Here is a 16,004-nt window from a genome sequence, read left to right as displayed (position 1 = left end):
TTGTCAGGACCACTTCAGACCCTGTGCAAAACTTCACCGTCTGACCAATGTTTGCTGGGAAAGATCAAAATTGCAGAAACTCCAGTATTGATGCAATAACACTTACCCAACAGTGATAGGGGCATGTGATAGACAAACAGTTTACTTTTAGTGTGACTTCTGGTCATATGACCTTAAAGTACGTGAAAGATTCCCAGCTGGAGGACATTTTTGCTTTTTTAGTTCTGACCTGTAAACAAACTTGTATTTATTTTAGGTTAAACTAAAACAGCAACACAAATATTCAAAAGAGATCAACATTTTGGAAAGTATTCACTTTCTTGAGTTAGATGAGGAATTTAATATCACTTGTATCTGTATGGCCACAATCATGTTAACCAGATGCCCAAGCATTCCCATAACTCCCTGTGGATGGTGCCAGATTTTCCACTGCTGTACACTTTGTCCCAAACTACCATCAGCTCTTCTATTTAGAGAGCCTAACAGTCCCACTAGCGATTGCAGCTATGATAGTGAAGCCTCAGTGTCCACTATGGAAAGAAATGCACTAGCCTGGAGTAACAGCCAGTACGAGGTATGAGTATAAGGTTTGCCTTATACTCCCTAGGGGAGTATTCTGGTCAGCAGAGGACATAACAGCTGAAAGGGTCTGGGTGGATGAATAAATGATAACTGAGATGAAAGAAAAGGTGCACCTTGATTCTTTGTGATGTAGATGGTTGCGTATCGGCTGTGACTCAGAGGCAGAGCGGGCAAGATACTGAACCCCAAATTGCTCCCGAAGGTGTGTGAATGCGTATGAATGCCTAGCTCCTAAAACTATTGAGCACTTGGCACCTTGCATGGTAGCCAGTGCCATCAGTGTATGAATGTGTGTTAATGGGGTGAATGAGATATGCAGTGTAAAGCGCTTTGAGTGGTCGGAAGACTAGAAAGGCGTTATACAAGTACAGAACCATTTACCTTCTCAAGACAGCTAAATGGTAAACACCAGGAACCTTTTGTCTCCTATACTTGTCAGATATATTAACTGTGTATCTAGGCACCTATATGTGTAAATATGTATGTTATTCATGTATGTACATGAATTGATTTTTCTGTGTCAGCCTGATTGACGAGAGATCTGACTTTGGCAATATTTCTAAGATGATAAAATTATGTTTTGGTTATGTTTTGATATGAGCCTCAAAGTTGAGTTTAGAATATAAAGTTAATCCTAGGGTTTTGACCTGGTCTTTTGTCTGAAGAGCCAGGTCCACAAAGGTGTTGAGATAAGTGGTCTCTCTTTTGTCCGTCTTTGTCCGTGGTTCCTTTCTTCTGGTCCAGCACGCTCCTGTGTTGGGAAAAGGGCGAGAGTGATTAGCCAGTCGGGAACCAGTGTGTCAATCACTCTCACCTGGCGCTGCTCTCCTGAGCCCTCCCCACACCTCTCTCCTGCAGCTGATGCACCACGCCCCCGTCCACATGCCTCCACCACCCGACTTAGGCCGGGGAGCCGTCTGGCCTAACCCACTCCCCCCCCCCAGCCTCCCCAAGGGAGCGGGAAAGGAAGTCGGCCACAGCCATCTGTGCCCCCGGCCTATGGACCACAGTGAACTTAAATGGTTGCAACGCCAGATACCACCGTGTGATCCGGGCGTTGGCATCCTTCATGCGGTGGAGCCACTGGAGGGGAGCGTGGTCCGAGCAGAGGGTGAATGGGCGCCCCAGCAGGTAGTACCGCAGAGCACCGACCACCCACCGGATGGCCAGGCACTCCCTCTCCACCGTGCTGTACCTGGCCTCCCTCTCGGACAGCTTGCGGCTGATGTACAGCACTGGGCGGTCGATGCCCCGCACCTGCTGGGACAGAACGGCCCCCAGCCCTCTGCCCGACGCATCAGTCTGCAGGACAAAAGGGAGAGAGAAGTTAGGTGTGTGGAGAAGGGGCTCCCCACAGAGGGCCTGCTTTACCCTCTCAAGCGACACCTGGCACTGCTCCGTCCACTGGACCGGATCTGAGGCACCCTTTCGGGTGAGGTCGGTTAAGGGGCTGGTCAGCACCGCAAAGTTGGGGATAAATCGCCGGTAATAGCCGGCCAGCCCCAAAAACCGCCGCACCTCTTTTTTTGTCTTGGGCCTTGGGCAGGCTGCAATCGCTGCTGTCTTATCTACCTGTGGACGCACCTGCCCGCCGCCCAAGTGGTACCCCAGATATCGTACCTCCCTCCGTCCAACTGCACACTTCTTCGGGTTGGCCGTGAGTCCCGCCTGCCTCAGTGACTCGAGTACCGCGGCCACCTGCTGCACATGCTCCGCCCAGGTGTCACTGTGGATGATGACGTTGTCCAGGTAGGCGGCAGCATATGCCGCATGCGGCCACAGCACCCGGTCCATGAGGCGTTGAAATGTGGCTGGGGCCCCGAACAACCCGAACGGAAGTGTGACAAATTGGTACAAACCGTACGGAGTGGAGAAGGCCGTTTTCTCCTTGGACTCTGGAGACAGGGGAATCTGCCAGTAGCCCTTGGTCAAATCCAGCGTCGTGAAAAAGCGAGCAGTGCCCAGGCGATCCAGGAGTTCGTCGACCCGGGGCATCGGATAGGCATCAAACTGTGAAACATCATTCACCTTGCGATAGTCCACACAGAACCGGATAGACCCATCTTTCTTGACTACAAGAACGATGGGGCTACACCAGGCACTATGGGACTCTTCTATTACACCCATCTTCAACATGGCTTTCAATTCAGCCTGAATCACTTTTCTCTTGTGTTCAGGTAGTCGATAGGGCCGTGAACGCACTGTCACGCCCGGGTGAGTCTCAACATGGTGTTGAATAAGGCTTGTGCGCCCTGGCAGGAGGGAGAACACATCAGCGTAACGCTGCTGCAACCTGGCAATGTCTGCTCTCTGGGACGGTGAGAGATGGTTTTCACAAACGAGCGAGGCAGGATTGGTCGATTTTGGTACCTCCGGCCCCAACTCATCTCTCTCTGCAATTGCCGTCACCAGGGAGACAGACTCCGCCTCTCTCCAAGCTTTAAGGAGGTTGAGGTGATAAATCTGTGTCGCCCCTCCCCTGTCAGATCGCACAAGCTCATAGTCACCCACTCGCCGTGTGACCACAGAGGGCCCTTGCCACTTGGCGAGTAATTTGGAGTTGGAAGATGGGAGCAAAACAAGCACTTTATCTCCCAGTGAAAACTGTCTTAGCTTGGATCCTCTGTTGTACAGCCGCTGCTGACGCTCCTGGGCCCGGAGCAAATTCTCGCGTGATAACTGTCCTAGTGTGTGGAGTTTTGCTCTCAGGTCCAGGACGTACTGAACTTCGTTCTTACTTGGGCTCGGACCTTCCTCCCAGCTTTCTTTAACCAGGTCCAGAACCCCGCGTGGTTTTCTGCCGAACAGCAGCTCAAAGGGAGAAAATCCCGTGGAGGCCTGGGGTACCTCGCACTGCAAACAACAGAGGATGTAGCCATTTATCCCAATTACGACTATCATCGTGCACAAACTTACGGATCATGGACTTCAAAGTCTTATTCAGGCGGTCAACGAGGCCGTCAGTTTGGGGATGGTAAATACTGGTTCGAATAGACTTGATGCCCAATAATCCGTACAGCTCTCTCAGTGTTCGTGACATAAATTGGGTGCCTTGGTCAGTCAGGATCTCTTTCGGGATCCCAACCCGGGAGATAACTTGAAACAGTGCCTGCGCCACACTCTTTGCAGAGATGGTGCGCAGCGGCACTGCCTCTGGATATCGCGTTGCATAATCCACAAGGACTAACACAAAGCGATATCCACGTGCGCTCCGGTGAAATGGCCCGATGAGGTCCATCCCAATGCGCTCGAATGGGACCTCAATCAGCGGTAATGGGCGCAACGGCGCTCTCGGGATGGCCGGTTGGTTAACTAACTGGCATTCGGGACAAGACGCACACCAGCGGCGCACGTCTGCCCGAATGCCTGGCCAATAGAATCGAGCCATTATCCGGTTTAGTGTTTTATCATATCCCATGTGACCAGCCATAGGGTTATAATGAGCCGCCTGGAAAATCATTTCCCGACGGCTTTTCGGGACCAACAATTGGGTTATTACGTCATCTGCCTGAGTGTCACGACTCACCCTATATAATCTGTCCCTGCGCAATGAAAAATGTGGATACACTAGCGCTGCGTCAGGGCGCACCATGTGACCATCAATTTGTATCACTTGGTCAAAGGCAAAGCGTAGAGTATCGTCACGAGACTGCTCGAGTGGAAAATCTTCCATGGAGTCAAACACAGGAACCTGCGGCGCCTCCTGGGAAGGCACCGCTGGCTCCCCCTCCCCGTCTGCAGTGTCGGACAACCTCGCGTCACCGCTGAGCACAGCGCACATGTCCCATGTCCCTGTCGGTCGTGAGCGCACCCCCACACACTGCCCCACTAACCTATCAAACCCGGGCCAATCTGTGCCCAAGATTAGAGGATGCGCCAGGCGGGAACTAACCGCAGCCTTCACACTATGCTTTTTGCCCCTGAAACGAATTTCCACTGGCACCACAGGATATCTGTGAATATCCCCATGCACACACCTGATATCCACCCATCCTGCCTCTAACAATGCCCCAGGTCGAATCAGGTTCTGGTGAACTATAGACTGCATGTAGCCCGAGTCTACCATTGCCTGATGTGTACCCCCCTGAATTCTTACCGGAACGCTGTACGTCTCTCCTGGACCGGGGGAGGGCGCCGGAGGGCCGACAACCCGGATCACCTGCCCGACCTCCATTAGTGGACACTCGCGGCGGAAGTGTCCGGGCAGCCCGCACCTCCAGCACTCCTGCCCTGCCGCCTGAAGGACCTTCTGTGGGCTAAGAGCAGCGCCCGTAGTGGCTCGACCCTGTGGCGGAAGAGAAAAAGAAGGGATGTTAGTGCGAGGAGCAGGGAAGGGGCGAGCGGGTGTGTACTGCGGCGGAGGGCGCGGGTCTCCTGCGAGGTGCAGGGCTGGGACGGCCGGAGGACGCTGGCCGCGCCTCTGATGCCTGGCCCCGGGAGTGGACGGCCAGATGGTCTTCCGCGAGGGCGACGGCAGCCACCAGGTCGTCGGGGCGGTGACAACGCACCCACTCGAGGGTGCCAGCCGGCAGCCCCTCCACGAACTGTTCCAGCACGATCTTCTCCAACAGCTGTCTCTCGCCCGTGGTCTCCCCCGGTTGCAGCCATCTATAAGCCGCGTCCCTCAGCTGCTGGGCATAGGTGAACGGGCGGTCGGCGGGCCCCAGCTTGGTCCCCCGAAACCTCCGGCGGTGGTCCTCGGCCGAGTACCCCAGTCGGTCCAGGACAGCCCTCTTCACGGACTGGTACTGCCCCCGAGAGGAGGCAGGCAGGCCGAGCACTGCAGTCTGCGAGTCCCCGGATAACAGTGGAAGCAGTCGCACGGCCCACTCTGCCTCCGGCCAGCCGCACGCCGACGCTGTCGCCTCAAACATCTCCAGGTACGACTGCGCATCATCATTCCCAGTCATCCTGTGCAAGGTCATGCCGGGGAGCGAGGGACCCGGTGACGTTGTCCCCGCCCGGACCAACATCGCCTCCAGCAGCTGCGTCTGCCTCTCCGACTGCTGCTGCAGCGCCGCGAGCTGTTGCCTGCTGGCCACCGCCTGGTCCCGGCTCATCGCGGCGACCTCCGCCACCATTTGGGCCAGCGCCATCACTGGCTGAACTTGCTGCGGCTCCGACATCGCCTCTGTGCTGAGCTGGTTGGGCGCCAAAATGTGACACGCTCACTGCCACTGTGGGTTCTTTTCGCACAGAGTACACCGAGTCCCAAGCTCATTTGCAAGTGCTCTTTTATTAGTACAGAAATCACGCACACTGCAGCCGATCACAGGCGTCTTGCTGCCGTCTGCCGTGCGTCTCTTTTTGTTCGTCTTTGTCCGTGGTTCCTTTCTTCTGGTCCAGCACGCTCCTGTGTTGGGAAAAGGGCGAGAGTGATTAGCCAGTCGGGAACCAGTGTGTCAATCACTCTCACCTGGCGCTGCTCTCCTGAGCCCTCCCCACACCTCTCTCCTGCAGCTGATGCACCACGCCCCCGCCCACAGGGACATCTCTGATTTTTTAGCGTTAAATGTAAATTTACTGACACGTTGAAAATCATACTAGACATACAGTTTATACCTACACATATCACAAACATACATACATAGAAATCACTTGTCATATCCTGAATTATAAAACCACTGATAACTACAAATGACACTATCAGACTCTTTAACACCAGCATGACTTCTTTATATATGTTTCTTATTTATTAGTATTTTCTTACCCACCTTGTGAATACAGCTGAGCTGCTGTGGCAAATTAATATGCCCAGTCTGGAATCAAAGTATTATCTTAATATTTGATATAAAAGGCTCATTGTAGGATAACTATTCTTATTTTCTGGTTATTATTCAGTAATTCAATTGAATTTTACTGATAATGGACCAGATCATGACAGAAATGATATAACAGAATCTGTTTTATACAGAGCAGGTGTAGACTGTGTATACTATTTACAGACCCAATCATTCCCACCATGAGCAAGCACTGGTATGAATATTATTTTACATTTCTGCAATAGAGTCTGGACCTTTAACTAAATCATAAAAATGTCAACCTGCTGGTGGTGCTTGAGGAAAAATAAGGTCACCAAAGTCAGTGGGGTTAATTCTCTGGGGACAAAGGATATCTGTACAAAGTTTTATTCATCCATTAGTTGTTATTTTGTTGATAAACCAAAGTGATGGACTGACTGACAGACCGACATTGGCATTAGCATTATTACTCAGGACGTCTGTGATTTCTTTCACTTTCTGAACACAAAAGACGATCATAACTTAAAATATAAATTTATTGACACATTGAAAATCATACTCGACATACAGTTAATACCTACATGTCACATACATAGACATCACTTGTCATTTCCTGAATCCTAAAACCACTGATAACTACAAATATCACTCAGACAGTAGCTGGAGCAACATTGTGATACAAATTCATCAAATTAGCAATTATTAACAAAAGTTCAAAACACAAAATGGCCTCAAACAAAAACACATATTAAGAAAGTAAGGGGGGGATGTATTTCTAGTGTCATGTTGCACTTAATATATCTGATATATCTGAAGCCACATGGCTGATCATATTCTTACTTTTCATCCCATATTACATAGTTAACCCTTTGTCATTTTATCAATAACTAATGTTGCTTCCTATATTTGACTAGTTTCATGTTGAACAGTGAACTACTCTGCCCATTTTCCAAGTCCATTGGCCTTCAGGTCAAAATCATCTCTTTGAGCAATCATTGAATCATCCACGTTTCCAAGTTTTTCTGAGAGGTCCAAAATGGTGTATAGCCATTCTGTCTGGGCAACCTGGAGCAGCCGTGGATTTCCGATATTTGTCATGTGTCTTTTAAAAACTTCTTGAATGCAGCTGTCAGATTTTTTAACTTCGGCCAAAAATAATTTGTCAGCTGCATTTGGATCACAGTTGAGTTTACAGATGAAACCAGCTGGTTGTTTTCCCTTGGATCTGATCATCTCGTCAGCTGTACTATTTTTGATGCGGAGCAGGTAAATCTGCAAACTGTCTGCAAACCACTTTCCCAGAATCCAATTTAGTGAAGTGACAGCTTCGTTTATTGGGACTGTGTTGGTTTCTCCCAAATTCCTCATAGACTGGTCATCAAGTCCTAACTGTTTGAAGTACCTTGGAGAGAAAAACAGACAATCAATTCACACAGGCTGACACAGAGTACACACATTCAATGTTGGCAAACTGATTTTACAGAGTACATGTAGACAAATACACATTGCAGTACGTACCTCTCTGTCTCCTCTCTCATCCTTGTGGGGTTGTTTGCAATATGGGGCACCAGCCTCAGGTACTCACTGATTGTGTAGACATGTGGAGGGTAGTACCCTCTCTGGTTTTTGATGAATAAACCTGGAATGGGCCCTGAATCTGACAAGCATTCTCCTTTTGCCTGTTTAGCAAGTGTGTCAAACAGCACAGCCAGGGACAGAGCCACTACCCCAACTCCGCCAAGAGTGACCTTGCCCTCCTTGCCAAAAGTTCTCCTCAGGCCCTGGGTGAAGTCTTCCAGCTGCTTGGGGGTCAGGGAGGACTGCACCTCCATATAGTGTTTCCTCAGGTGAAGAGAAGAGTTGGGAGACAGCATATTGACAAAAAGAGGATTGGGGTTGTAGTTTGGGAAAGGGCAGATGTCTCGAGCAAGAGAAGCCAGAGGGCCTATGTTGTCAACCACACAGATACTCTCCATCCTGATGTGAATTTGTCAGAAAATAACACAGTGATCTGTGTGAAAAAGATTTAACAAGACAGCAATACCTGTCTAGCAGGCTGTCCCTGAACATCCTTAAATAAAGACACAGTGTAATCATGACGTTAATTATTTACCTGATAATTTCTGCACAAGTCATCTGTGTCTTGCATAACGTTTGATCTGTTCCCCATATTTCCAAATCACATTGACATGCATGACAACACTTAGTAACAAATTTGCTAAAACAAACTTTCCAGCAGACCAAGCAAAGAAGAGACAAATGTCAGATAAGGTGTACATATAGTGACAGTTTGATGAAAATCTGTTGAAAATGTGTGCTTTAACAGAACATAGACAACTTAATTAATTTCCATTCATTTATTGCTTAAGTTCTCAAGTTCATTTTTTTGTAATGTGCATTATTGTTGCTAAATTGTCTATATCAAACAGCTGTTTTGTTTGAAGTCCTCAAAGACCCATAGGAGACTACCTGTTCGGCACCAAACAACAGACAGACAATGTTAGTTGGAAACGAAAATCAGCTATAATGGAAAGCCAGCTGCTTCAAATATACATGACTTTTGACATGTTGAAAATACGTTGTTAAAGTGTTGTCAACTGTCTTCTTTTGCTTCACTGCTGCCTTTTTTTGGTAAACAAACACATTGGTGACAGATTGGCTTTGACACATTTCATTTATTTTTCTATCATTAGTGATATGAACAGCTGTTTGGGTAAAATGTTACACAAGTGGTACTCATTCAATATTCGTTCATGCATGGTTTATGTGCACCTTAATGAAACTTAACGTAATGACCAGCAGAGGCAATACAAGATGTTGAATGGTTGTAAGCAATGCCTTAACAACATGTTGTCATTGTGTTGAAAGCCAGGTAATCAAATTTTTCTCATTAGGTGGTTTATGAGCTGGATTCATTACCATCACCATGTACATCCATAGGTCAGCACATAAGGGTTACTTTATTTTTGTCATCACTGAGGTCACATGACTCAAACCAACACCTCTTTTATATTGAAATATCGTAACAACTATTTCTAGATTGCCATGAAGTTTTATGGAACACAGACGATAGATCCTAATGCCTTTGGTGCAGGAATATTATGACTTTACATTCAGTACATGTTTTAATGTCCCACTAAGGATAAATTGTACATTTGACTATTTTATGGCTAAATTAACAAACAGCAAATATTAGCATGCAAACATGTGAAACTAAGATGGTGAACCTGATTGGCATACATGTATTACACAACGCAGTTCACAGTAAGAATTTGAATGGTTTTTTAATTCTGGGCTAAATTACAAAATTGGACAAATATAAAGACAAATAGAAAGAGACCATCTGCATTCAAACAGTAAGTTACAGTATGTACTGTTTTCTTATTTGACTTTCATCATTTCAATTTTTTGTGAATGTCACAATTTTGGTCTTCTTGTCAGGACCACTTCAGACCCTGTGCAAAACATTACCGTCTAACCAATGTTTGCTGGGAAAGATCAAAATTGTAGAAACTCCAGTATTGATGCAATAACACTTACCCAACAGTGATAGGGGCATGTGATAGACAAACAGTTTACTTTTAGTGTGACTTCTGGTCATATGACCTTAAAGTACGTGAAAGATTCCCAGCTGGAAGACATTTTTGCTTTTTTAGTTCTGACCTGTAAACAAACTTGTATTTATTTTATATTAAACTAAAACAGCAACACAAATATTCAAAAGAGATCAACATTTTGGAAAGTATTCACTTTCTTGAGTTAGATGAGGAATATAATATCACTCTTGTATCTGTATGCTAAATATGAAGTTACAGCCAATCAACTTAGCTTAGTATAAGAACTAGAACAGGCGAAACAGCTAGTCTGCTTCTGTCCAAAGGGAGAAAGAAAATCCACCAAAAAGAACCTCTAGAGCTCGCTTCCTAACACATAATTTCTTGCTCATTTAATCCAAACATAAACAGAAATCTAGAAACAACAATTTGTGGTTTTAGAGTGTGGTGCATACTATAACCACAGTTTTAACAAAACTATCTTGCATTTTTGTCTAGCATCCCAGCTGGTTGCCTGGCAACCTCATGACAAAAAAACATTCAGAAAGTTACTGCATCCAGTGAAGAAATACACAAAACCTGTGTAGAGAAGGGGCCGCGTGTGGAGTTCATAGTTGTAATGCTATGGCAGAGATACAGTTATACAGTTAAAGTATTCCATGAATTATGAATATGTAAGAAAACTATCTTTCTTGTCTTTAAGATCAGGTGATGGACACAACTACTGGTTTCATGACTCAGCCTAAACATCACTGATACTGTAGTTTTCTGAAGGCTCCAGTTATGAAAGTCCCCTCTTTATCCATGAGGGGGCAGCAGATACTTGTAGAAGAAGATGTTAGTTGAAAATATCCTTAAATCATCCCACAAATTCACCAAAGCATATACATGTTACCTGGTACACAAATATAAATATTAAATAAGTGAAATAAGGACTGAAACTGGTGACTGTCTGCATATAAGGCCTGAATGAAACCAGTTTTGCAAATGACAAATATGAGTATGTCTGAGAGGAGTTTAACTATAGTGTTTTATTTGCATTATTTTATATATTCGTCTTTATCTTTGCACCTTGAAGACAATTTAAAAGAAATAATTTTCTTTGTGCTGATGAACAGGTAGAGTAGAAGAAGCAGAGAGAGAGCAAACACACACAAACCTTCACAAATGTTCTGTGTATGTAAAGGCAGATGAATCAGGGCTTTGTGGTCATGTTGCAGGGAAATACTGGCCACCCTGCTGCTGCTTCACACACACAGCAGAAAACCAGGTGTGATCTCAGACAAGAAAAGAAATACAGCGCTCACATGCTCATGAACGGGATGTTTAGTCAATGTGCACAAAAACTAATATTATTGCACTAGGTCATAGTGATACCATAGAGGATGACTATACTATTGATACAACTTAATAATAAATGTCAGAACTTACTTGCTGGACACCTTACACATCTGTCACTCTGTCTGAGCATGACATCAGGAGTGCTTTCCAACATTTGAACACCAGATGGGCAGCAGGATCAGATTGTATCAGCGGGCAAATCCTCAAACTTTGTGCCGATGAACTAGCGCCAGTTCACAGTGATAATAAACCTGCCCTTGGCTAAGTCTATCATACCCATTCATTCCCGTGTCCAAGAAAACAAGTCCAGTCTGCCTGAATGACGATCGCCCACTGGCACTCACCTCTGTAGTGATAAAGTGCTTTTAGCAGCTGGTCAAAGATTATATCTGTTCCTCAGTGCACGGCACACTTACAGTTTGCTTACTACCTCAACCGTTTAACAGAAGATGCCATAACCTATAGTGCATACTCCACATCACCGTATCTCACCTGGACATGAAAGGGAGATATATTGCTGGCCAGACGCATTCAGAGTCACATGCCGACATTAGTCAGTTGTGATCAGACTGGATTTATAAAGTCTAGGCTAGCTGCAGACAATGTCAGACGACTTCTCCATATAGTTGATGCAGCAGTAGACAAAACAGCGCCAGCTGCAGTGCTATGAAATGCTATGAAAGCCTTCGATAGGTTGGAGTAGTCCTTTTTGTGGGCAGTTTTAGAAAAAATGAGTTTTGGAAAAAACTTTATTCATATGATAAAGGTACTTTATTCAAATCCCTCAGCTTTGGTACTCAATGACCAACTCTCCTCTGTGCTGTTCCCTGTCACCAGATCATCCTGACAGGACTGTCCCCTGTCCCCGGCACATTTTGCACTTTCTCTTGAGCCACTTGCTCAGATGATTTGTCAGTCCCCCACTGTGCATCCTATTTCAGTTTGTGACACTCATCACCACCTGTCATTATATGCTGATGACGTGTTGGTCTTTATGGAGAAGCCGCTACTATCTATACTTAACTTATTGTCCATTTGTAAAGAATTTAGCTGTCTCTCAGATATTTAAGATTAACTGGACCAAATCCGCGTTACTCCCCCTTAATGATTCGGCTAAAGGGTTGCAATTTCAAGCTGACATCCCAGTTGTCCAGGATTTTGAGTATCTCGAAAAAAAATCTCCTATAAGTGGCATACACTTACACCAATCTTTACCAACCATGGTGCATTAATCGGGGGAAGACCTATCTCATGTTCTGATCTGGAGTAACAGTAATATTCGCGCTTTAGACGAGGTGTATAGTGACACTGGGCTGTGCACCTTTCAAGATATTAGAGACAGGTATAATTTGCCTGCAAACTCATTCTTTTTCTATCTGCAACTTAGATCATCTGTACAGGCGCATGGTGCTCCGGGACACCAACCGTTACCTATTCACCCACTGTACAAACTACTTGCCACTCAAATTAAAAAGAGAGGTATAGTATCTCTATATCTATCTATCTATCTATAGTATCTATAGTAGTAGAATCTGCACTTTATCATTTCTTCCTTGAGGCCACCTATAACAAACTACCACTTGATAGATCCACTTTACCTATTGTTACGGGAATTTTTAAAGTAAAACCCTTAAATAAGGAGGATCGGATTCAAAGCATCAAAGTTTAAGTTGAATTTATTGTTCTTGTACAAGAGGAGCGTTTCACAGTGCAACACACAAAAGGGGTTACAGAGAAAAGGCTCCCAGAGGAGCGTTAACAGTTGGTTCTTATACATTTTCCTGAAGATGGGCTGTCTCAACCCCTGTAAATTGTTAACAGTCAATTTGCATATAATGCCTTTAAACAGCTTATCACCTAAAGAGTAGTCAGGATGTCCCCAATCTTGATGTCATCTCCCTGACTCATTCTGTTCTCAAATTCCTACTTTACCTTACCCTGCCAGTCTGAGTAAAACATCAATAAAGGGAAGTGCCCTAAGAACATATAATGTAAGAACAAACATTGTATAAGTTTAAAACATCCAACTAGCTGTGTAACCCTAATTTTTATAACACCTATGTACACAGAACATATTTAACCCCTCCCAAACTCCATTGTATGAAGATGATAACTGATCCCTTATGTTCTATGAAGGCCTCTGGCACTTTTTTGCATATGATGTGGAATTATCCTCCAGTCTCACAGTTCTGGTCCAAGGTGGCAGTCAAGCTTTCTGATTTAGTATCAGTGACCATACCAGTGACTATACCTGTCCTTTTGCTAACTGATCTGTCAGAGTTTAATATTACTAAACCTAAAAAGCGCATTGTACTAGCTGGCCTGATAGCTGCCAAGAAGTTGATAGCCTTGCGATGGAAATCTCCCCATTCTCTCACCATCAGACACTTCCTAGATGTAATTTATCTAGAACTGTCAACTGCTAGAATTAATGGCGCTTGTGAGGCTTCCATAAACAGCTGGCGCGTAGCAGCTGACTCACTGAAAGAACTTATAAGATAAGCTCTTCCCTCACTTAATGCCTTTTCGTGAGACTCTTAACTTCCTTGTATCCCGTGATTGAGTTTGTGTGTGTGTGTGTGTGTGTATACACACACACGTCAGATATATATATACTCCATAGGATGTCAGTAGACCTAAGAGAGCGTTTAGTTTTTTTTTTCTTTGTTTTTTTTTTATTTTATTTTTTTATGTCCTTATGGTTTGGTTTGATTTTGCTTGCACCTTATTGAGGTACAAGGTTATCACTATGACTATTATTATTTTACTATTGTTTAGTTGTTACAGTCAATTTTGTACTGTCTCTATTGTCCTTAATGAGTCATGCTTTTGGTTGTAACTTGTATTGTTGCTAAAAAAAAAATATCACAAAAAAAAAAGCTCAAGGACCTAAGATTAAACACACACTGTGCATGTGGATCCTTGACTTCCTGATAGGCAGACCCCAAGTGGTGAGGGTGGGCAGACATACCTCATCCTCCTGCATCTTTAACATTGGAGAACCCCAGGGCTGTGTTTGAGTCCTCTGCCACTTTTGACTCCATCAAGTAGATACAGACCATCATCAAGTTTGCTGATGATGTAGCTGTGGCGGGCCTGATCACTGAAAACAATAAAATGATCATTCTGAAGGAAGCGGAGGACCTGACCCTCTGTCAAGACAATAACCTCCTCCCGAACATCAGGAAGACTAAGGAGCTGATAGTGAAAGCAGGGAACGCGCCCTCCTGAAAGCAACACTGTGTAGAAATCCATGTTTTTGTGATTTAGTGCTGCTAGTTTTAGAGTGCAATACCACTGTAAATATGTGTTAAATACGGGCAATAGTATATGTGTAACTGCTCTGATTACATGACTTATGAACAAAAACTAGCAAGTTGATAACTTTGCTAACAGCCAAAAATCAAGCAAAGTCAACAACACAAGACATAGCAGCAGCTTATATCACTTACCAGGCCAACATTAAGAAGCCCAGCTGGGCGGCTGTCTTTCAATCTTTTATTTCACCAAGCTCTCACCAGCGACTAAATGCCAGTCCTTGATTAACTCTCATCTGATGGCTTCTTGCACAATCACATTGTCATGTTGTCTTCTTAGTTTCCTCCACCATTGCCAGTCTCTTCACCAATGCTAGTATGTCTATAGAGGCTGCAGATCCTGGTTACATTGCCCGCTTGCCTGTCTCTGGTTCTGGTACGACACCGGCTCCGCTCCCTGTCAGAATTCCCCTGGCCTCAGGGCCTGAAAACCTCCTCTTCTTCCTGGTGGTCCAAAATGCCTGTGATACAAACAATAACACTCCCCCGGTGCTCTGAGCTCACAGTGTGGGCAGCCTGGCTAACAAACTGAGCTAACATTAGCTAGCAGCAGCTACAGTTTGCAGCAGTTTACTTCACTGTCCATCAGGAATCTCTGTAAATCTCAATGAATTGAGACGGAGCAGCCGAAGGACATCAGAGGGAAAACCAGAAAACATATTCTTCATAAAATATGATCTAGTTTTACAAAAATCAGTGAAATAGTTGGTGGTGTGTGATTTAGTGCTGCAAAGCAGTATGTACTTTCCGCTGCAGAAGTTATTACACAAATTTTCATAGTGCAAGGACAGACATATGAATGACAGAGACACCATACTCCAGAATATTCAGTGTATCATCAAAATCCTTAAGTTACACAATGTGATTGCAACTTAAAAAACCTCTTACTTTTTATTGTTACTATCATTAGGATCATTTATTTACTATTATTTTTAGTATTCTAACTTATTTACTACCATTTTTTGTTTTAGCTTTTTAGTTTTTTTTGTTTGTTTATTTGTTTTGGTTTGTTTTGTACGTTGTTTTGTTTTTGTTTTTTACAAAATGTATACTTTATACTACTATTATTTATTTTATAATCTTTTTATTTTTATTTTACACTGTTTTAATTGGACAAATTGTTGAGTGGAGAACTTACAGAAATACATTTAACTATGACTGATGAAATGTGACAATTGAATTGAACTTAAATTAAAAATGAAATTGAATTAAAAAGTTCGCTTCGATGTAATCCTTATCTGACCTTATATTGTACATTCATATAGCCTATACTGTATCTTAAACCTGTAGTCTTTTTGCAGGTACCAATGACATCCTGTCAAACAAAAAAACTTAGAAATAGAAAAATGTGCAATATTTGTAACACGAGTGGGTGCTGTTTTCATAACATCCACAAGTTTGCTCTCACGTCACTTCTGGTGCGATCAGGTGCCTCTACAAATAGATCAACCGTGGAGTTCCAACAGATC

The 16,004-nt window shown here is 44.5% G+C and overlaps 2 protein-coding genes across 3 annotated transcripts; both read right to left on the bottom strand.

Moving 5' to 3' along the window:
- Window positions 1-306: 306 nt before the first annotated feature.
- Window positions 307-6,050, bottom strand: LOC113746538 (zinc finger protein 287-like). 2 transcript variants are annotated; one of them, XM_027282579.1, is made up of 2 exons: window positions 4,679-6,050; window positions 307-1,333 (listed from the first exon to the last, which is right to left on the bottom strand). In XM_027282579.1, exon 1 carries the CDS (start codon window positions 5,706-5,708, stop codon window positions 4,896-4,898), a length of 813 nt encoding a protein of 270 aa, XP_027138380.1. In that variant the 5' UTR covers window positions 5,709-6,050; the 3' UTR covers window positions 307-1,333; window positions 4,679-4,895. The 2 variants fall into 2 exon arrangements, with proteins under 2 accessions (XP_027138380.1, XP_027138381.1); XM_027282580.1 differs by lacking the exon at window positions 307-1,333 and adding an exon at window positions 1,833-1,884.
- A 791-nt stretch (window positions 6,051-6,841) lies between these two features.
- Window positions 6,842-8,394, bottom strand: LOC104940130 (uncharacterized). Its single transcript, XM_010756687.3, has 2 exons — window positions 7,842-8,394; window positions 6,842-7,725 (listed from the first exon to the last, which is right to left on the bottom strand). Exons 1-2 carry the CDS (start codon window positions 8,297-8,299, stop codon window positions 7,257-7,259), a joined length of 927 nt encoding a protein of 308 aa, XP_010754989.1. The 5' UTR covers window positions 8,300-8,394; the 3' UTR covers window positions 6,842-7,256.
- Window positions 8,395-16,004: the final 7,610 nt, after the last annotated feature.

This window comes from Larimichthys crocea, chromosome X (assembly GCF_000972845.2).
Source record: "Larimichthys crocea isolate SSNF chromosome X, L_crocea_2.0, whole genome shotgun sequence".
NCBI lineage: Eukaryota > Metazoa > Chordata > Actinopteri > Sciaenidae > Larimichthys > Larimichthys crocea.
Note: the sequence above shows the minus strand (reverse complement) of the source record. Positions and strands in the feature narration are given on the sequence as shown.

Excerpts from the sequence above, each read along its gene's own strand:
- LOC113746538 (XM_027282579.1), bottom strand. The coding sequence starts at position 5,708 with ATGTCGGAGCCGCAGCAAGTTCAGCCAGTGATGGCGCTGGCCCAAATG.
- LOC104940130 (XM_010756687.3), bottom strand. The coding sequence starts at position 8,299 with ATGGAGAGTATCTGTGTGGTTGACAACATAGGCCCTCTGGCTTCTCTT. Across the intron at positions 7,726-7,841 it reads ATGAGAGAGGAGACAGAGAG|GTACTTCAAACAGTTAGGAC; the intron begins GTACGTACTGCA and ends TTTCTCTCCAAG.